This window comes from Lytechinus variegatus, chromosome 16 (assembly GCF_018143015.1).
Source record: "Lytechinus variegatus isolate NC3 chromosome 16, Lvar_3.0, whole genome shotgun sequence".
In the NCBI taxonomy this organism is placed as follows: Eukaryota; Metazoa; Echinodermata; class Echinoidea; order Temnopleuroida; family Toxopneustidae; genus Lytechinus; species Lytechinus variegatus.
Genome location: NC_054755.1, coordinates 21,147,222 through 21,170,935, shown reverse-complemented (window position 1 = coordinate 21,170,935; position 23,714 = coordinate 21,147,222). Strand labels below are relative to the sequence as shown.

Here is a 23,714-nt window from a genome sequence, read left to right as displayed (position 1 = left end):
TTAATTTTATAAATATAAAGGTTAGGCCATCAATACGACTTTCTTCAGAGATTATCATCATAGTAAAAGTGCAACAGACAGCCAGGGGGCCGTTTCATAAAGCTGTTCGTAAGATAAGAGCGACTTTAAGAACGACTGGTGAACCTTTCTTGCGCGCTTAACCATCGCCAATGTATATACCATTTACCACAAGAAAGGATCACCAGTCGTTCTTAAAGTCGCTCTTAACTTACGAACAGCTTTATGAAACACCCACCTGGATGGATTAAATGTTATATATTGATATTGATAACATGGGATATTAGCTGTACAATCCATCGCTCGTCCATCCCAAAAGGTTGCACATTAACAATGTAGGGCTAAGGCTTAATTATAAATGGCAAGATGATTTTGATCAGTATTTTTTTAAACATAGACGATTGAACATAATCTGTTTTCATCATTTTATTAGGTCATGAGGACAAAGAGAATAACAAAATTTTATCCTTAATTATTTTATGATTTAACGGCAGTGTGACATTGAACACGACTATTGTGTTTTAATTGAATTGTTTACTACGTTTATCCCATGATAACGATGGTGCTAAATGCGAGTATATGGAGAAAAAGAGAGAGAGTGAAAATATATGGAGGGAGAGAGAGAATTAGATGAAAGAGGAAGAGATGGAGAGAAAAAAACGCATAACAACCAGAAAAAGACCATTTTACGGAACAATAAAGACTGCAGACGACTACATTGTTCATATGCGAAATGAATTAATTTTGCGTTTACACCGTCTGCTGTCGAAGTGAAAATAAAGAAAATATCCTCAACATGCTCACTAAAAAAGGAAATTATAAAATGCGTCATATCGTCTGTCATCGTGGTATTATTAGGTAATAATGACTTCGAAATTCATAATTTCAAAACTAATTAGTGTTATCTTTATTTAAACGGCAATATTTTTTTGAAAGTATATACCGAACCCGGACTTTGCTTCGAATATTTACCAAGCCGAGCACTTTTACCTTTAAACGGTTGATTTCATTGAGCATATTGAGCATGATTAGTACTGGAAATAGATCTTCATGGTGATCTTACCATGAAAATGGCCGACGGGTATTCCTGACCATTATTAAGCTGAATTATCCGGTCATTTGTCCCTTTTCCTCTGTATGAAGTTTTATACGCCATTTTTTTCAGGTAGTACATTTTGTAGATTAGAATTGTATTTACGTTCCATCACCCATCCGGCAGCGATGGTGACCGCTTCAGCCATGGATTTCGCCATGCCCGAAGCCATGGAAGCAATTCGCTGCAACCGCGAACTTCGAACATGTTATAATGTAGTTCATGTCGTGTGTGGGCAGCAGAAACTGTAAGTGATCTGCCGTGAACATGTTGAGATACGCATGATAAATCAACTGCAATTTAACAGGCACTTGATTTTCAGGGACAATATCAGTCAGTTTCTGAAATCGGACACATTTCTAAATGCAGTGACTTTCGCTCGGATACGCCGGTTTAATTTTTGCGACCCAACTTCTGCCCGAATTTAATTGGCCGAATATACTTTCATGCGCATGCGCAGGAAAAGGAATGGCAGTTCTGCGCAAGCGCGTAACAACATTTTTGCAACACTACCGCGTCGCAAATTTTTTATCGCAAATCTAAAGCTGCCAACTGTACTGAGACACCGGCGTGCAAAATTTAGAGCAATTTGATCGCATTGTTGATGATGTCCATGATGTGAGTAATTTATAGATGATAATGGCAAAATTACTTCATAACTTGAGAGGAAAAAAAAGGAAGGAAATTTGCCAAAAACAGGCACATTTGCGATTATAAAAGAGCTGTCTGTGATTAAAGATGCAGGACCGTCAGACCGCAAAAATTGCCGTGTTCCAGGGACGTGTTAGGAATGACAGGAAAAGAAACTCAATCATTGTCAAAGCATTCCACGGGGATTTTCTATTCCATGAGGCATGCCGATAAACCCTTCTGGTCGACTGGCATCTACTTGAAGCGAAATATCGGCATTTACTATTTTTTGTCTCTAGACGTATTGATTTGGATCAATATCTTTGGAAAATGTCAATTTAGTTTTGGAATACAAAAGGGAAGCTCTCGTGAAATTTTCAGGCCAACATAATATAAAATAATCGTAAAAATAAGACCTGAAATTTTAGAACTACTTTGAAAAATGACGAATTTCAGCATGTTTTTTGGGGACAATTTGCGCTATTTTAGCGCTTACTCATTCATGAAAGAGGTATATTTATGAGCATAACTATCGTTTAAAATAATTTACGCGTGTTCTTGCGTGAATCTGAATTCAACAAGCATAGAACTGAATATTTCTTTTACAAAATCGGATGTAAAATAGGAAAGTTATGTAATTTTAAAGTTTCGCTTAATTTCACAAAACAGATATTATGCACATCCTGATGGTCGGTATGCAAAGGAGGAGGCTGATGATGATTATCTTCTCACTATTTTATTTTGTATTTTATTATATGAAATATGATATTTTCTATTTTTTCTAATGAAATATCCTAATTTTCTCCTCATTGTCATGTGGAACAAAGATTAATTCCACCCTTAACATGTGGAATTAGATTTGTTTTAATGCTAGTTCAGTCATATTGATCCTTATTGTCAAATCTGTAATTGTATAATTCAGACAATAAAAAACAAAAGAAATAGTGAGTGAGGGACATGGACATCATCGATTGCCTCATTTGCATGTCACTGAGTGGTGCACGCATATAACTGTTTTGTGAAAAATAAGCGAAACATTAAAATGTCATAACTTTCTTATTTTGCATCCGATTTTGATGACATTTTCAGCGTTATGCTGGTTTGATTTTTCTCTATTTATATATCAACATTTTTCTTTGATGGACTTGACCTTTGAGAAATGGACAACCCAATTAAGTTAGAATATGATTTTAATATGTGAACAGTGAACTGCTCCTCGAAACTGTCGCCAAATGAAAATGTCAGTATTGTTGAAACACCTGAAAGTCATGTTTGATATACCTGTTGAAAACACATTCAATCTTGCCGTCGGCACGTCACATGGGATTAAAGCAGCTTGGCTGGTACAGTAACTACGTGGGTACATTCATTTTCTTCCTAACACATCCCTGCTGGCTTAAATACCGTCTAGAACCATGCAGGCATGTGATTGGGTTTTTTCAACAGGACTAAAATCATGTATTCATCAGGTCATTTATAAGGCCTAATGGACCTATTCCCTTCAAAAAAAGATTGTGGAGGTTTTTGGATTGGTTGGTGGATGTTCAACTGAAATATGGAATCAAGAACGCTGACGTGCAAAAACCCGGAAATTGATGAAGTCACACTTCTGTATACTCTGCATACCTTTTAGAGACAAATTCCTGAGTTTCTGGAGGTTTTTTTCGCTCACACTTGTGTCTAAACCTTCCCTGTTTGCAGTACATCACTAAATCGAACATGAATTATTGGTTAAAATCAATCTAATATTTCTGATTTTCAAAACTCGAATGGAAATGTGGATACACTTGTGAGATGAAATATTAATGATATAGGATATTTATATTGCGCACATATCCACCTTGTTAGGTGCTCAAGGCGCTCCTATATTACCCGGCTAAGCTAGGCGTTCATAGCGCACACAGCTTCTTAAGGAATTACTTCCTACCGGTACCCATTTACCTCACCTGGTTGAGTGCAGCACATTGTGGATCAGTTTCTTGCTGAAGGAAATTACGCCATGGCTGGGATTCGAACCCACGACCCTCTATTTCAAAGTCCGAAGACTAATCCACTGGGCCACAATGCTCCACGATATTTGATGTAATTGTGCCCTGTTAGAAGAGTTTGTTATCAATCTTCACCCATTAATTCTGAGACTAGGCCTACTTGACGTTCCGAAGTTAATGAACATAGATTACTGCATAACAATGCATGCAACAAAGAGAATATATGTACAGGGTAACAATAAAGTCCTTAAAATCCATTTCAAACTAATCATTATACGCTTCAAATAATTCCAAAATACAGGCATGCAAGTGCCGGAATTCTCAGATAATTATGTTGTTATTGAATGCACTGTTATGCAATGGTACCACAGAAACATCAATGAATGGGACAATTCAGACAAAAATCTCTTAAAGATAAGATATCACTTCTGAAATTTTCATATTCTATGTCATTTATCTCTTATTCATCTGAACATGATTTTAATTACACACAAACAAAAGAACGATTTTTTCTATTTCTTTACCTATTTATCTAAAAGCTCCAAGGCAGACACTTCCATCCTTTAACGGATTTTTAGTAAAGGACTTGCGGTGAATAAACTCTAAAAATCTAATTATGATACTTAGAAGTGCAAGGACATGATTAGCTGGCAGAAAATCCATGACGTTTGCATATGTATAATTATATTGTTACAATGATAGCTTATGACAGCAAATGACAAGCACATTTCAATTCAGTTCGTAGCATAAACATTTAGTCAATCGATGGGAGGGGGGAGACATACGATCGTGACTAATCCGCAACATGCAACAAGTCAGAAAGATGGAAATTGCCCGCCTCCCTCTTCGGAACGTCCAAAAAAGAAATTGTGCAGGAGCCAGAGAAATTGACAGGGGATGAAACCCCCTCGTCCTCTGTCCCTTTCAGGAGACTTGTACAGAATTGTGGAAAAAAGAACCCCATCTTTTGTGATTGGAGGCATGCCATAGACCCAGTGGTCAACAAAGTATATATCTGCGGAATAGAGGTATAAAGTGGTGTAACATTTCAAAGATCAGAAAAATATTGAGCAATCATCAGACAAACAATAGTCGATAAAACAGATTAAACAAATATTTTCAAAAACAACGAGACAATGGTTTGTTTTATGAACATGATGAATACAATAGGAGATACATGTATACATGGGAAATGTTCCTATACTAGTACTACTTGTACGTGTATCCTACTTGTGATAAACATGCAGAGCAATTATGTCTAAAGTAAGAATTGACCAATCTCGTTTCGCAAGGATGCGTCAAACGTTCGGCTAACTGAATTGACATTGTCAGTTTTACCATTGAATGAAAATCGTCGACATAATAGTTTGATGAAAACTGTCTGTCTTCTGCTGAAATGCTAAACCTATCGAGGCGGCGGAAAAGATTATTAACAGTTAACATAACAGTTAATAAACCAAATTCCTTCAGTAGTCATGGATATCTGCTGATGGTTCTTACAAGGGCGGCACCAGTATAGTTTGAGGGGAGGGGGGGGGAGGCGGGAGGTGGCAAGATGACTTGATATGACGTCATATTTTTTCACTTGAATCATATGGACATCGTAGAGTTCAATACCCGCTAAAGACATTTCCTTTCCTTTTATAGTATACTCTCCCTTTTCTCCATATTCCCTCCTCGTTCTCACTACTTTAAAATAATATGAGGAGGGGGAGGGGGTTGCCCCCTGGCCCCATGTGACGCAACGCTGTCACATGGATTATTGCACTTATCAAAAAGCTACACCGAGCAAGCTCTGATGCACGTCTCCATTTATGATAAACATTCAATGGTTTTCACTTCGGCTATGAGAGAGTAATGCGTTAGTACCTGTTGCAAGTCACGTGATCATGAGGTTGACTGTACAGCATCTATCCACGAATGAAATGTTCGTGGATAAGCACACCGTATGGTAAATGATGTCATCAGGCAATGTGCTGAATCTAATCCAATGAGCCAATGAGCACCAACCCACACCTCCTCCCCCATTCAACAGTGGAGGGGACAAGGACGCTGCCGAACGAGGAAATTTTCTTCTGAGGATGGGGATAAAGTGACGTAAATATCAATGTACATACCTGTACAGCCGATGGCACTAAGCGACCAAGATGACTGAGTGTTGTTTTTTTTTGGTATTTTCATACCGCCAGTGTCTATAATTGACTGTTGAACAAGTTTGGATGCCATTTGCGATTAGAAAGTTTGTTCGTACAATTTCCTGGAAGGGGAAGGGGCAGCTAATAGCACCCACTCACTGCGTAAGGTCATGACGATCATAATTGGACCCCCTAAAAAAGTGAAAGTGAGAGTAATAACACAAAGGGGGGAAGGTAAAAGTGTAGAAGAGAGACAAAAAAGGAAACTGACTGGGATGATAGAGAAGAGTACGAAACGTGAAAAAAAGGGAAACAGATGCCAGGAACTCCATCCCCTCTGTAACTAGACGACCTGTTATTTGGGATAAGTTCAATCTTAGCTCTTGCACACACCAAGACTGACCAGGTCCCAAATAACAGGTCGTCTAGTTACAGAGGGGATGTTATTTGGGATAAGTTCAATTTTAGCTCTTACACGTACCAAGACTGACCAGGTGGGTGTTTCATAAAGCTGTTCGTAACTTAAGAGCGACTTTAAGAACGACTGGTGATCCTTTCTTGTGGTAAATGGTATATACATTGGCGATGGTTAAGCGCGTAAGAAAGGTTCACCAGTCGCTCTTAAAGTCGCTCTTATCTTACGAACAGCTTTATGAAACGGCCCCAGGTCCCTGCAACACATAGGTTAGCGATTAATAATCGCTAAATGAGATGGCTTGTTAGGATTACCGTTGCTCAGTAGACTGACCATAGGAACCAATCAAAATCCTTCCTTCAAATTAGCGATTAATCGCTAACCTACAGGTATGTGTTACGGAGCCCTCAGGCTGGTTGCCAGAGATATAGTTCAAGGAGTCAGAGTATCCAATCACACCGGGAAAACCGTCTCCAGACCGACCATAGCCGATTTGTCATCTCCAATAGTTGTGATTGCAGCACTAGACATGCTAGATTTCGGTTGAATTATGCAAACTTGGCTTTTCCTCGAGATATCTTTGCAGAAGTAATAGTCATAAAATCGTGACATTAACTTATGATTCTATTTCTGCCTCTTTGTTCATGTTATTTGTAGCTCAGCTTCTTCTGCTGCTACTATTCTTCCGTTTTGTATACCGTGTCAACGGTTTTCATTCCTCACATCTCTCTTTCCTTTCTTTTGTATTCAGGTAATTGCCGTACTGCTTCCAAGATGGCGTCAACCCAGGTTGCAACGGATCTTCTGTCTACGGACTCAATGTGGACAACAGAAGGACCAAACGCAACAGAGCCGGAGCCGCCTGTATCGAACCGGTTGACCGGAAGTGACCTTGTGTCCGTGATTATCTACTGGACCACAGGATGCATCGGGGTCATTGGTAACGCTTTAGTCATGATCGTCTTTAGACATCTCAGGTCCAAAAGAAGTCAGGCAAACCTCTTCATCCTGAACCAGTCCCTCGCAGATTTCGTCACCTCGTTGTTCATCATCACGTTTGGAACAACTAGGATTGTTCGCCATAAGCTGTCGCACGACGGAGCGTCTGGGTTCTTCCTCTGTCGATTCTGGTGGTCGCGATTCTTTGTCTTCTCTGGTTTTGCAGTGTCCACCTTCAATCTTACCGCAATGTCCATCGAGCGGTACATAGCAGTGGTACACCCGCTCAAGTACCAAGTGTTCTTCAAGCGACGCAATACCATTATCGTAATCCTGATTGTGTGGATCGTCGGACCAATAATGCAATGGGTGTTCCCCATCTGGCAGTATGCTAGTGTGGACGGAAGCTGCATATTTCAGTCCTCGTGGGGCAAAGTCCACGGAATCGTCGTCGGTGTGGTCCTTTTCTGTTGGGAATACTTCTTTCCGTGCCTTTTCATGTCATTCGCGTATGTCACAATTCTACGCACCTTACGCATCAAAGAGCGCCAGGTTCATGCCCAGGTCGGTGCTCCTGATCAAGGTGGCGGACCAAAGCAGGATACCAACGGCAACCCCAAAGGCCCTAACAACAAGAACAACGCAACATCCAAGCAAGCTCAAGCCCGACGCAAGAATGTCACCGTGACGCTCTTCATCCTCTTTATCGTTTACTTTGTCTGTTGGAGCCCAAATCAGTTTACGTTCCTGCAATTCAACCTAGGTGGTCCACTCAATTTCGACGGCATCTGGTATCACTTTACTGTCGTGGCCGCCTTCTGCAACACGTGTATCAATCCATTCATTTACGCGTTGAAACACAGGCAGTTCCAGGAAGGGCTGAAGTCGCTGTTCTGCCGCGGAAAGGGCGATCAGAAAGGCAACGGAAGTAGCCAACCTGGTGCCAGTCAAGGTGGCACCGTAGTCGATTGACAAAGAGAGTTGGTGACGGTACGCAACTCGTCACATAACGCTCCGAACGAGGATTTTAGCAGTATCGAAGCCATTGATACAAACGTACGCACCAATAGTCCTCCGAGCCTTCCTTCCAGCAATGATATCCACAAACCACCTAGGAACACTTCAATAGTGAACAACTCAATGATGATTTCTACAGGCCACGTAACACAAGGATCAATCCTGTCAGATGGAAGCGATATTGATGAAACTATTCCAGCTGCTGCCAACGATGACTTTATCAAATCAAATGGAAACACTCACAGTGAATATGAAAGTGGTGGCTTGACTGCTGTAAATGGACAAACGGATACTCAACCAATGAACACACTTCTTGCAGATGCGGATGAAGCCAATAGAAAAAGCCACAGGATGGTCAAATGGCTTGATCAGGAAAATAATGATTCAAGTGCGAGTTCATTTTAGAAATGCTACTCAATCGAACTTAAAATAAGTTCATATCTTATACAGACCGCAGTTTTTCCACGCATCATTCTAAGAAGGTAATGGAGACTTTCTTGGTTTTGCATTAACCGAAATACACAGGTGTTTCGTAAGGGATAAGTGACCAAATACCCTCTTCTTTCGCCATTTCTCCCTCTCCATACCACGTATGTCCAAAAAATATTTATACAATCAAAAGTGGACGCTAAAGCTATGGTTAATCATGTAAGTACGGCCATCTTTTTTTTTCTTTCCCTTAACAGTTCGGAAGTTCAATGTATCTGGCTTAATGTAAGTTCATATCTTATGCAGATCGTAGTTTTTGAGATTTGGGAGCAATACATTTTTTTCCCTTCTTATCCTGATCTCTAAGGGGTGCTGCCTATGGTATATCATATACGCATCACCCTCAACAAATATGTGTGGGTCCTTCAGTGCCACAGCAGCCCCGCTTCTAAGGGGCATGTGTACGAAAGGCTCCGTCCCAAATCGCAAAGTTCCTATACTGATGTCTACGCTCGACAGAATAACATTCCATTACTCTTCGTGGTTTATTGTAGTGGTAACAAATTTTGTAAAGCTCAAATTGGTAAACTTACATTTTCCATGTGTACTTTGCATATATGATATTGTTCATTTAAATATGTAAATATCAATAAGAATTCTAAAAGTGGCGATAAGTGTTCTTTTCTATATCAATAGCTGTATACAGTATCTGTAAAGTATGTTTGGTCACTTTCTTATCACACAAAAACCACACGTTCACTTTATACGTGTTCTACTTTTTCACATACAAGTTAAGTGTTGTTCACATTTGAATATTGTGTTATTACAAATTTTTGATGAATGATTTACAATATGTTTTTTTAAGAATATGCAGAGGAGCAAATACGTCTTCTATACTTTATGTCCATTATCAAGGCACATTCAAGGTATTCCTTGCTTGCCGTTAACAATTTTTAATTGGTGGCTATTTTATCGATTTGAGATAAAACGTTTTACATATTTATTTGCTGTCATTATAGTAGAGGTGACCTCTTGGTAATGGTGAATTTTAAAAGGAAATATGTAGACAGAAATTATATTTCCCTGCCCTGTCGGCCAAATCTTGTCAATAGCCTAAATTGTACATATTTGGAAAGGTTTGTACATGTACATGATGTATAGGATTATATTTTTGGCACAATTTATGATATGACCAAACATCAACAGATCATGTGCTTAGGTTGAAGCCGAACTTAAAAGAAAAAATATGATCCAACTTTTCATTTTTAAACAAGAATTAGAACCTAATTACAGCAATTGTTTGAGCTTAAATACTCGAAGCTAAATGCAGAGAAACACGCCTAAATTACTGCTGACTCTGCCAACCAATATTTTTTTCAAAACTGAGAGGAATAATTCTAGCTTGGTATAATTATGATAGAATTTGATTTTCATCAAACGCTGTTTACCTAAGGTTGCGGAATACTATTTATTTATTTATTTGAGTATTAATTTTATATATATGTATATATATATATACACTCAAAAACACGGAGTAGAATTTTACCAAATATTGGGTATTAAGGAAACATGCATATTTGCTGAGTATGTTTTTTTACCCCACATTGGGCTATTTCAACGCAACATTGTGTAATTTTTTTTTACTTAACCAACATGCATGTTCCCATTTTACCCAGTATTGGGTAACCTTTTTTTAGAGTGTATATATATATATATATATATATATATATATATATATATATATATACATATACATATGTATATATATATGTGTATGTATATATATATATATATATATATACATGTATATATAAATATATATATATATATATAAAGGGTGGCACATATCACCAATTTGGTGGTCTTCCATGTGGCCCTGTTAATAAAAAAGAACAACGCATAATATTACTACTAATGATAGGCAATTAACGAACAAGATATAATACAGTGACAAACAATATGTACAGGCACAAAATGTATGCAAACATGTTGTTAAAAAAAAATATTGACATCCTTGGGATTTATGTTCATTTGATAATCAATCAACTTCGACAATTTGAATCAATTTTTTAAATTTAGATTTTGAAGGTAAAACATGGAATAACATAACAAATTAGAAAGAAGAAAGAAATTACCAAATATCAAAAGTGAGAAAATGATTACCAGTGAACACTGATATTCATTGTGAACAGCTTGGTCTCACACCGTGATTTCAAGTAAGGATACGCAATTACTTCAAACCTATATTGGAATGAACGTGCATTATGTTTTATTTGCCGTCATGTATGAGTCCTGTGAAGTAGGCAGTTTTCATGTTTGTTCGTATAATTGAAATCAAATAGAAAAATCAATTGGAATATTGGTTTTAATTTCACTTCCCCAAGAATATAGAAATTCAACACCTCTTTACCTATGTTCAACCCTGTTAAAACAAGCCAGTGATTTCGGACATGGTCATTTCTGCAAGAGCTGTATATCAATTGCCAAAGAGAAAACTTGGTGATAGTTATTACGACGAATTCCATATCTTCGATCTGTATTTCACAACACCTTCAGGAATTCAAATACGACCGAATCGCACTGAACGCATTTGTAATCATGTGAGTTACATCAATTAAATAACAAAAAAAGAATAGATAATAAGAAAGATAATAATTTGAAAATTAGTTTTAGCGTCAGACAAAGAAGTTTTAGTGTTCTGTACGTCATTTCCCATGGTAACAATCGATAATGAAAATTATTAGATGTATCTGAAGTAATCATAAATAAAATCATGATTAGTATACACCAGAATGTTTGGAAGGATACCATTACTTTTACACATTGGAAGTAAAAGATGCACCCGGTTTAATTCTCTTTCAATCTTGGAAAAATGTATAAGAGTTTTGAGCACGTACAATCATTTCTTATATAATGATATCGTGTTTTATTGTCTTGACAAAAAAACTAAATATGAAAAGATACTATTTGGCTTAAGACATGGTCATAGCGATTCATTATTATCTTTTTCACCACTCTCGAAAATCCGTGTCAGAGTGATCCGGTAACCGGGAGAGATGCTGCCACAGGCCCTTGCGGGTCAAAAAATACCCGACCCCGAGTAATGAGGTCCGATGAGAACGTTTCTTGATCAGATCTGATCCTTTCTGTGTCATATCGGATATTATTTTCCGGTCCTTTTTTATCCTCAACGGACCAGGAACTGTCCCGGTTTTCGGCGTCAATTTGATCGGCGATTTTTAGAGTGTAGACATTATTTTAAGACTGTGTTCGGCTTTTTGTCATGATATTGGGAGATATTCTTTATGTCAAACTATTGCTTCATTTGCTTGATGTGATTGTATTGCAAACACACCACTGTAAGTGTATACAGTGCGTATCAAAAAAAAGTTTACACTTAGAAAAAATCCTGTAAAATTATATATTTGTAATATCCTGACGATTTTTCCACATTTTAGCATTGGTACAGATCCATTTAAGCAAATGACGATATAACTGTCGAAAAATATTTCCGCTTGAGCGAGCACCACTTACTTTTGAAAAGTTGGTGAAAAATGATTTGCGCAGAACTTTGAAATAGTTATGCAAATAAAAGTAGACCTTAATCATGAAGAACACGTGGAAATTAGTTAGTAAAATTGATTTGAAGATATCTTTTACCTTTTTAAACTTGTTTCCTTGCCCAAACACTTCGAAGAGTGCATTGCGCCCCACCCCACTCCCCCACACACCGAGTCCATCGTGACGATATTTGCTTTACACTGAGCTGTGATTTACATGAAATGGCTTAGGATTGATTTTCATTTTGTTAATCATTGCCAAGCTTGGGAAAAGTGTGGAGAAACAAGTATTAAATGAAAAATCAAATGTAAACCAACTTTAAATGATAAAACTTGGTGAAAAATGCTGGAGATGTCTGATACAAACTTTTGTTCAGATTCAGTTATGTCCTCAGATCCAGCTGGCACAAAAGGGTAAAGGTTGTGCTTACTAAGTGTTGAAATTTCAAATTTGGGCGGCAAAATTGTTACAAAATGCTTGAATGTATCCGTTTTATGTCAATTGGCTAAAAGTGCTAGGGAAATTTATGAGAAATGCTTCGCAGGGTAAGTTTGATTTCGCCCTTTCCCCTTGACACAGCGTGAAAACAAGCATTTCTGCGCAAACAGATTTCTGCCAGCTTTACAAAAATGGACAGTGCTCACTCAAGTGTAACATTCTGTCAAAATTTTTACTGTCATTGGATAGATGAGACCCAAACCCATAATTATATGTGAAAAAATTACCCACATGTTGTATATTTGTTAATTCCCATGGCTTTTTCAAAGTGTAAACTTTTTTTTGATACGCACTGTAGAAGATAAAAAGCATGACGAGATACTCAATTGATAAAAATATCAAATAAAGAATTAACAAGGGAGAAAAACGGGAAAAGCCGACTTATACCTTCGTCAATGTTGACCCATAAATTAGACCCTAGCGTGTAAAGTGTGTGAATTCCTTATGAATGTATATTGTATAAACTTACATGTGGTTTTAGGAATGTATGAATAAAATTGGACGTTATATGAACAAACAAAACTGCATTTAGTTATTTTTTACTTCCTTTCTGTCGTCTATAGACATACAAGCTGTACTCTTTCTTGTTTTTTAGAAAAGGAAAATAAGTACCTTTGATTAACTGATTACAAAGTTGTCAGCTATGCTATTTTGGGAGTTTCATTAGGTTGATTATTTTTTGTTTGCGCCGTTTTACATGATGATATCTGTTTTTAAGTTTAATTTGTATTATTTTATTTTTATTATACTTTATCCGTTTTTATTTCATGTCAATTCGACTCCTTTTCATTTTTTCGGTAAGTCACTGCGGAGACCATGGCAAATGTATGCGGTATATTCGAGATTTGCTTTTCAACGCGATCAATATTATTATACACGTGTTAGCAGTGTATGTTAATGTTAATGTCGCGCCAATGCAAGAGCTCACGTTCTTTATCATTTTGATGCCCTAGTTACACCAATGAAACGGTCGAAGGTTTACCATTGAAAGTTTACACTTTTGATTGGTGTGACTGCAACTAATGTCAGTTTCTTCTTCCGTTAAAAAAAGGTGAAGTTCAAAAAAATGAAATATACGTGAAGGTTTGAGAAAAATGCATCAAGGTTTAAGAAAGGTATTAGGATTTTATGATTTTCATTTGTGACGTCATATATGTTATATAACATAAAATGAATAAATTTCATTTTTGTAATGGTTTATTATGACTAAAATGCCTTTCTTTCAAGAGCAGGTGTGAAATAATGTGTATGTTGATATATTTAAGGTACAGTAAAAGTCATTTTCAATTTTATGAGAGCATTCTCTCCTAAAATTGAAAATGACTTTTAATGTACCTTCAATATTATCATTTGATTGATTTTTACTCCACGATATAATGGGAAAGCTGCTCGCATATGACGTCACAAATAAAAAACTTATAATTTTAATAACTTTTCTATTCTTTAATGGATGTTCCTCAACCATCACCAATATTTTTATTATTTTCCCTGCAATTTTTATAATTACCTTTTCTTCAGGGTAAACTTCCCCTTTAATGCTTGCAGCCTCGCAAACACTAAATTGTGCGGGATATCTTCACATAAAAAAAAAACATGAAGCTATCGTACAACGAAATTGGCTTCAAATCGACCGATACATCAAAATTGACAATAAAGCTTTGTTCGATCTGGAGTCGATTCCGTCAGTGTGTCTGAGGCATATAAGTAAAGAATGAGACATTCATCCAAATATGCTCTCCTAAATCATTCACTGTTTATCGAGCAAATGATGTAGTTATAAAACACACATTGTTGGGTACGACTCGGTCACGATCAGGACTGAAATATAATGCAACATGTGTGCCGTCAGTTTTTTAAAAGCACCCATAACTCCAACTCGTTCAGGTCTCAATTTGTAGATTGTTCCTCCTCTGTCCTGTTAATCATGCAATGAATTGGTGGTGGTCGGACGGAAATATTTTGTTTTTCTTCCAATGCTCAAACTGCGAGCATAGTACGTTCATAATCAGTCTTCATTGCGTTCATCGCATGTCCAGAATCGATGCTCATTATACCTTTAAAGCACGTCCTAGTCAGCTGTTTATCCCAATTCATTTCACAACCGGGACAGAATTCATGACATTTTTTTTTTAAATCATAAATCAACAAAAAAAGCTACCTCTTGCTATGCCGGAAAATGAGAAATGAAACTTAAACTTGAAAACTAGAATACTGATACAGCTTTAAGTACCTCGCTGATCCAGACCAGTCCCAGGCTAAGTCGTAAAATCTCAGATTTATTGATACTGCGGGCTAAAATAGCCCGAGTCAGTCCCGGGTTATTTTCGGGCACCAGATCAGCACAACGCCCGCGTGCCCGAGTTTTTAAAGAGGTCATTGTAAAAGTAGCGAGGCTCTGCTCATAGTTCCTGAACGCAATTTTTATTGAATGGTGCGGACTAATCGTAGCGCGGGCCTGGTGCGGAAAAAAAAGAAAATCACGAGTTACTGCTAACAATATCTGTAATCATGATATAAAGATATTCATATTTATCTGATTATTCAGATTATGTAGTAAGCTATAAAGTGGAATTCCAGATGGAAAATATCAGTGGCGTACAGATGGAGGTGGGAGCTTGGGGGCTGCCCCCAAAGCGATTCACGACCCCCTCCCCCCCAAAAAAAAATGAATAAAATAAGTAAAAAATAAAATTAATAACAGTAATGAAATAAAATAAAATAAAAATGAAAATAAAGAAAAGAAAAGGAAAGAGAAAAGGGTGAAATATATTTTTCTAAATATTATGTCAAAATCTATCACAAAACTTGAATTGTGTAATGAAGATGTCGAAGCTTTTTGCTCGCTCGCTTGCAACTTTTTTTTATAAATTTTAAACATATCTAGCCCCCTCAAAACGTTTGGCTCTTTACGCCACTGGAAATGATCATGGCGGGATAAATGATCATGTAGCATAATACATGACCACTGATCAAAAAAAAATATCCACATCTTATCATATATTTTTTTATTCTAAGTGTATGACAATGCTATCTCTCTCTCTTTCTTAAAGGACAAGTCCACCCCAACTAAAAAGTTGATTCGAATAAAACGAGAAAAAATCCAACAAGCATAACACTAAACATTTCATCAAAATTGGATGTAAGATAAGAAAATTATGACATTTTAAAGTTTCGCTTTAATTTCACAAAACAGTTATATGCACATTCTGGTGGTTATGCAAATGAAGAGACTGATGACGTCGCCCACTCACTATTTCTTTTGTATTTTATTATATAAAATAGGGAATATCCTATTTTTCTCCTCATTGTCAAGTGAAACAACGATTAATTCCTCCCTGAGCATGTGGAATTAGCATTGTTTAATACGACATGATTCAGTCAAGTTGGTCCTTATTGTCAAATCTATAGAGAAAATGAAATATTGTATAATTCAAACAATAAAAAACAAAAGAAATAGTGAGTGAGGGACATCATCGACTATCCCATTTGAGTTGTGCATTTCACTGTTTTGTGAAAAATATATAAAATTTTAAAATGTCATAAATTTCGCATTTTACATCCGATTTTGATGAAATTTTCAGCATTTTGCTAGTTTGATTTTTGTCTATTTATTCAAATCAACATTTTTGTTGGGTGGACTTGACCTTTAAGTTTCTTTCACTTCTTTTATTTCTTTCCTCTTTTTTCTCCCTTAAAAACCTATAGAATTTTCTTTATTTAATTGAATTGATTTTATTTAGACAAGTATTAACAAAAAAGCATGTCTCGGGGAGACTCATAATTGAAATATGTTATGGCGTGAATATTCTTACTATGAATGAACACCCCATATCAAACAACTGTTACAGCAAATTTCCTTCTCCTTCTCTCCGATGACTCACTCAAGGTCTTGCTTCACACTATCCCTCTCCTTGGTGCTTATGGCCGCTAAACTTCATCTTCACCGTACCACTCTCTGCAAAGATCACCTATAAATTCCAATACATTCCCTTCACTAGGCACGCCGAGCACCAGAACGACGTTATCTCCTTGTCCCGACTGAAATCAGCACCCTTTCTGCTCTCACGCTAACATCACAATCAATACAATTTAATAGGCTTGCGATCCTCGACCGTGGCCGATCAATATATGCAATTAATATTTTCAACCAATAAAGAAAAAAAATATGAAAGATCGCCTCCGACACTGTATGCATAGAACGAGCTTCTGACCGGCCGCGCTGGTCATGCTTTTAAAAGTCTTTAATGGAGATAGTTACAAGGTCCTCTTTTAATTCGATTAGTTTCATGAATTACTTTTGTGATCTGTCGATACGTGTTTCATCGGGCGTGATTCGGTAAGTGCAATTCAAGGCTTCGGGGTTTCGGACGCTGGTCATCAATTTTTTCTATTATTTGAGGTCAAAACTGTTACGTCATAAATTTGTTTATTCATATATTTATCAGTTATTTTCAGGTTTAATGATCATGGCACCCTGGTAGACGTCCACGCTTGGAATGTTATATACTCTGACTGGTGTACACTTAAAAAATAATGCTCCATAAATAGGGAAATTTTAACGAAAAGGAGAAATCTTCAAATTGCGCAAAATTGAAACATTTTGGAAAAGGTGCAAAATTGTGCCTAAAAGGAGCGCTTTGGGTTGCTTAAGGTGTAAATATGTATGCTAAAGAGAATATGTTGCACTCTTTTCTCTCTTCATGTGCAGGGTGTCAAAGGATAACACAGGGAAGGAGGTCGGGAAGATGGGGTGGGGGGGGGTTACTCGGTTTGTCTTCAGCCAATTGGTCTATTAAACTTTAAACAATCGATTCGTCCACTTTTAGCAGATTTCGGATATAGGCCTAGTTTTTTTATATCCAAATGTCCAGTTCGTCTGATTGGACTAAATGGCCGATCCCATTATTATATGCATATAACCTACAACTACGTGGTCGCCACTAAAAAAGCCTGCATGATCTCATTTAGATTGGCATACAAGTAGGCAGCGGATTTCACTCGAATAAAAAAACGAATAGCGTTCACACCGTAGAATGCCCATCCATAATGTGTAGGCCCTTGGTTTTACGGGACTTACCCCTGACGACCTTAGAGCCAATGTACGATGTGAGTGCACTGCAAAAAAACCGGTGTTAATTTAACACCAGCCCGGAATCTATCCACACCAGAGAAGTATTGAAAGAAAACCGGTTTGGACCCAAACCGATGCTGTTTTGATACTAATTGGTGTTGTATAAACACCTATCTTGTGTTAGACCAAAACCAATCTGGTGTTGTTTTATAACACTTTTATGGTGTGGACATATGAATACAGAAGTTTTCGAATGTTTGCTCCGCCACAAAGAACGAATTCTAGAAGAAGTAAATGCATTGAAAATGCCCGTCAAAAAACATTTGAAAAAATAAATAAATAAATAAACAGATAAATAAATAAATAAATAGATGAATAAATAAATAGATAAGTAAATAAATAAATAAATAAATAAATAAATAAATAAAACTACAATGAACAACTTGATGGACTTTGTCGAAAATTGATGAGCCGGAACGGCAGATCGTCCTGGAAAAAATTTGTTCTTCAAAGTTTCGAGGCCCCCCCCCTTCATCAGAGAAAATGTAAAGTGATTTCGACTAAAAACAAACAACAATAAAATTAAAGCAAGAGCAATATACGCGTAAATTATAGTTCCATTATGCTTTAGTGTTCCTTGGGTTAAAATCAAGGAATATTATGCTGGGATTATCGATTTTGGAATCGCGAGTCAAGATAATCTTTCAAATTTCGTGTTTTTTGTGGGGGTGCATGTGAACGCCACTGGTGACATACATATTTGGAGTTTGCCAACACTAAGATTAGCTGAAAGCTACGAAAAACCACGTGATAACCACGAGTAACAGTCGTTTGATTCAAAAGCTTATTCAATATCTCTTTGTAAAGGCCTACCGTCCTAGTAGTATAATCACGTTTTCACAATGTCCCTTTTTTGATAGGAAAAGTGATAACCCAATGTAAAGCATTGGGTTATCACTTTTCCTATCAAAAAAGGGAATGCATGAGAGCGCGCTATTAAATCAACTTAGGTTGAATATTCGGCAAAGAAAATGTCCAAATTGATTGAATTGAATGAAAAGGTATTGTACTGAATCTATAGCCAATAATTCCAGTATAGATCATTTTCATTGTATGTGGAAAAATGTTAAGATTAAATCCTGCAGTCACATTTCCCCTACTGCGGCCGTACGGCAAGTCGAAAACAGTCGTTTTATTTCATTTTTACTCAAACCACCTACATAATTATATGAAGCTGTTTCAAACAAGATGTTAAAGCCTGTGTATAGCTTTGGTAAAGGATCAATAATGTGATTGATAATCGAATATCATCTAATATGACAGTCTTACTGAAGCGTAGAGACCGTTAGATATTTTTCCAACTGCACTTCTCTGAGAAAATTTCAAATATTCAAATCTTGGATATATAGCGCCCTCTCTCGGCGATGCTTGTTTTAAATTTAAAAAATGGGCATTCAAGCACTTATCTTATAAATTTAGTGATTAGATATCCAAAAGTTACAGACAAAGAACATATCTTGAAAGTTTCAGCCCATTCCAAGATTTGGAATATGATTTAATTGAAAGACAAAAACACACAGATATTTTAATTTGATCGGGTGACCCGATCAAGTTAAATTTCCATGTAAAATCGCAAAATTTATCCTGTAAAACACATTTTCATTTCATATCCTCCACATCATAACTGTTATAGGGCATATCCATTCATATTAGCTAGCAATGAATTGGAATAGTGATAGGTGCATTTTGGTGGATTTACCAAAACTATACACAAGCTTTAAAACGGCTGTTTTCAACTCGCCGTACGACCGCCGTAGGTGAAATGTGACTGCAGAATAGTAACTCAGTTGTTTGCTATCCAGTATACCATGTCAGATATATTTCCATCATAATGCAGATTGGATTTCAATAATAACGTCTGTTTCGTCACCATCACCATCGTCACCATCATCACTATGTTTGTCGTCATCATCATCACCGTCATCATCATCAATGTTCTCATCATCATCATCATTAACAATTATATTACCCACATCATAATAAGTATCATCGTCGTCGTCACCATTATCATCTACATTAAGAACAAGATCATCGCCGCCACCATCATCATCGTTGTCATCAACATCATCATCATCATCACCATCATCATCATCATCGTCACCCTCATCATGGAGTGTGTACGTGTGACTGCGTGCTCGGGTGTGTGTGTGTGTTTGTGTGTGTGAGGGAGAGATCACGGGGGTTCGAAGAACGTGAAAATGATAAACGCTACAGTGGTGCGCAGGTTATGTCACTCATCAGGCGTTCCGTATATTAACCTACTTCTTGTGGTCTCCGCTGTCACATATTGAAATAAAACCATGCGTATTACATTTTTTGGGTACAATTACAAATCCATGTCTATACACGGAATATTGTTCGATGCCTGATGGAATTAAATACCACTTAGTTGGAGTTTATTTCGCAATACATTGGATTCAAAAGGCGATGTCTTCTCCACCGCTGAGTTTCGTACTTCAAAAGCGAGGGAGGTCCGTAAATCTGATTACCGTAAGATCTCCGCCCTGATTTTCTTATTAAAATTTAAGAATTTGAATTGTCATGTCGATCAGAAAATTAAAATCGAAAAAAAGACATAAACGGAAGGAATCTAGATTAGGAAATAGGACTGCTGCAGCTGCATGATGCCTTTAATAGCCATTTCAGGAAGAATCTAAAGACATATAGTACGACAAGAATTGAAAATATCCATATTTGATTATTGAAAACTAGAAGAAATCTGACAATCGTAGGAGTGGCGCCAAGAAGTAGATCAAGAACGATGAAAGATAAAAAAGAAAAGAAAGACAGAGAGAGAGAGAGAGAGGGGGGAATATCGAGACTGTCCTAAAAATATTAATAGAGACATTTTATGGAAATCTGATAATAGCTCATTTCCACGTTGCACAATCTCCAGTCGACCAAATGCGACTATGCTTAGTTGTGCCACCTCTCGCACCAAGTCGTACAACGTTGAACAACACCCACACGATGATGTCCAGAACGATGGTACGATCTGATGCGAGTGAATCGATCGTAATTGATTGCGTTTGGATTTTGAACATCGTCAAAGTTCAGATGCGACCAGTCACAACCACCTCTGACCACCTCGAGTTCGTGCGATCGTGTACAACGACTGCGAGTGCTCGCAAGACACCAATAGATCGATCGTGCAACAACAAGAATAAAAAATGTTGCAGGCGGTCGTAAGCAGGTCGTACGCCAACTGTGAAAGGGGCTTCATGCTAGGTTCCCACTGCCGATCAAACCAACCCAACCAAGCCCGATCAAGCCCGATCAAGCCCGATCACCCATTTTTCCCCGACCAATCCCGACCACATGCCTAAACACGAGCTCTTCCCGACCGCTATTTGACCATTCACGACCCATATTCGACCATTCACGACTCCTTCACGACGTACAGTCGACCACTACTTAGATCTCTTCTCGATCATTCCGATCTACATACGATCCCAACGCGATCCCTACTCGACTAGCTGGACGTCCATCCGATCTCTTCTCGATCATTCCGATCTACATACGATCCCAACGCGATCCCTACTCGACTAGCTGGACGTCCATCCGATCTCTACACAATCTAGACCCAAGCAGATCAACTTGTTCGAAAAGAGATCCAAGATCAGTGGTGAATTGACTGTGGTTGCAGAAACATTATCGTCAGCTGATGGTACAGTACTCATTTTTTTTACCAGGGTTCAGTTCATCTCAAACTTGAAAGAGATGGAAATCGAACAGTTACAGTTGTGGGCTAGGTGGTTAGAGCTCCAGAGAAAGAGGGTAATGGCTGTGGTTCACCTCGAAAAAGAAGAAGTTGATGAACGTAGATGCAGGAGGACGCGTAGGCAGCAATTTCTCCCCTCGGCTCTCATCCACAAGGTCGAGAGCCTGCCTAGTGACTCGGGTGATGAACGAATTCATCCTTTGCTGATCCATTTGGCGCATCAAGTACACCAAAAACTGGCCACCCTGAGAAGCTGCATCCCGTGCACCTGTAATGGCACCACGCACGGACTCCAACTCAGATGTCAGCGAGGAGATTGCACTAGCTGCTTTTTGACCGCCTCCAGATGAAGTTGATGGTGCTGACAAATCAGAAGCGGCATCACCATCATCATCTGTTTCCTCTGGGGCAAGCTCCTTCCTCTTTCCAGCAAACTACAAATATATTGGACACAAAGTAAATGGAAATATCTGTATATCCATCCATATTATGCACAATATGAACATTCATTAGAGTTGGACTACAATATCAACATTTTTATAATTGAAAAGCACACTGTAATTAGCACTAAATCTCATTGTCCCATGGTCTTTTGGCATTTTGTTTTTATCTTATAGAGTATGTTTTCAGGTTATCTGGAGTACTTATTTGATAAAAGGGTTTACTGGGTGATATTCCAAAAGCCTCTTGCCGAAAAATTGAAAAAGGAAAAAAGAAAGGAAAAAGAAAGAGAGAGAGAAAAAAATCTTACATTGGATCCTCTCTGATGACGCAACTGAACCAGGTATGGCCGGATGAATTCAAATTTGTTCAGAATCCATTCCTGTCTTGCTGTTCGCTCTGCAGTACCAGATCCTGACTTGCGAGATGTCTTGATGTTGAGATACCAAATCGATGACAGATCTCCGGGATTCAAGTCCAATTCGTCCTTCTTTTCCCGCCATGTCCTGCTCTTTTTTTCTCTCATTTTGAACTGGGCAGATGACTTATCGTACAGAAAGGTGTGCTCCCTCAGACACGTCACGAGATCGTCCTCTTCATCCTGAGTGAGCATTCGACGCATGGACTTCCGGGTTTTGAATTCAGTCTGAATAAAATCAATGTTCATAAATTATAGGCCTACCACTGTAAATGATCATTCATTCTCTCTCTCTCTCTCTTGGGGGCGGGTACTACAAGGAAATTATACATTTATTTATTTATTTATTTGCCACTTGTGGGACGGAAGCACCCTCATCAGCAAAAGATGCTGTTTTTCATAGGGGTCCACGTTTAATGTATAAGGAATTTATAGAATTGCTCTTACTGATATTTTTTTATATACAAAAGTAAAAAGAAAAAAAATGCATCAATACAAGTATTTAGGCCTACCTCTTTCTGCGGGAAGCGAGGCTGTTCCTGCTCTTGACTTTCTGTGCTATTGCTTGGGGATTGGTTCCGAGGTGGAGGAGCTGCCGATTGCTGCACGTTCGTTTTTTTCTTGGTCAACCGAGGGATTTCTACAGGAGGTGAGATGGCCGAGGTTGTAGCTACATTATCACTTTCAGTCACATCAGATGACGCAGCAGTAGCACTGACACTTCTTTTCATGTGCTCTTGTCTTCGGGTGTGTTTGGCAGGGGAGTCTTCGGTTTGAGGTGCTGCTGTACGCTCTTGGGGCCTTGTGACTGAAGATGTTGAAGATGTCGATCCATCGCCATCATCTGTATCAGCAGCTGTCGCAGCTTTACGTTTAGTTCTACGCGGCATGTTGGAGTATGTGAAGAGCTGCAAGTAGTCACCTGTTATCACTCCCAATTCCAGAACTGATTAATTTTAATATCAATAATAGGCCTACTGGTACGAAGAAAATGTGATAAGATCAGCACGTAATTGTGTCTTTGCCCTTTAAAAAAAAAACAAGTGCACACCTAGTTACCAACAATGCATACAGCATTTCCATTTATTTGAAAGCAGGATAAAAGAGCATTGTAGATTAAATGCCTTGCCGCGGCCGGGGATCGAACCCCGGACTTTCCATGTATAGCCAGGCGCCTTAGACCACTCGGCCACGGCACCTCCACTGGCTTCCTTGGTTGAGTTGCGATCCGAAAGATCGAGTGCGGTCGAGAAGTGATTGGGTTGTGATCGTAAAGCAGT

General features: G+C 37.9%; 2 protein-coding genes across 2 annotated transcripts; one reads left to right on the top strand and one right to left on the bottom strand.

Moving 5' to 3' along the window:
• Window positions 1-7,029: 7,029 nt before the first annotated feature.
• On the top strand, window positions 7,030-8,722 carry LOC121430041 (galanin receptor type 1-like). Its single transcript, XM_041627313.1, has one exon. It carries the CDS (start codon window positions 7,054-7,056, stop codon window positions 8,188-8,190), a length of 1,137 nt encoding a protein of 378 aa, XP_041483247.1. The 5' UTR covers window positions 7,030-7,053; the 3' UTR covers window positions 8,191-8,722.
• A 12,888-nt stretch (window positions 8,723-21,610) lies between these two features.
• On the bottom strand, window positions 21,611-23,457 carry LOC121430278. Its single transcript, XM_041627556.1, has 3 exons — window positions 22,947-23,457; window positions 22,327-22,662; window positions 21,611-22,009 (listed from the first exon to the last, which is right to left on the bottom strand). Exons 1-3 carry the CDS (start codon window positions 23,322-23,324, stop codon window positions 21,611-21,613), a joined length of 1,113 nt encoding a protein of 370 aa, XP_041483490.1. The 5' UTR covers window positions 23,325-23,457.
• Window positions 23,458-23,714: the final 257 nt, after the last annotated feature.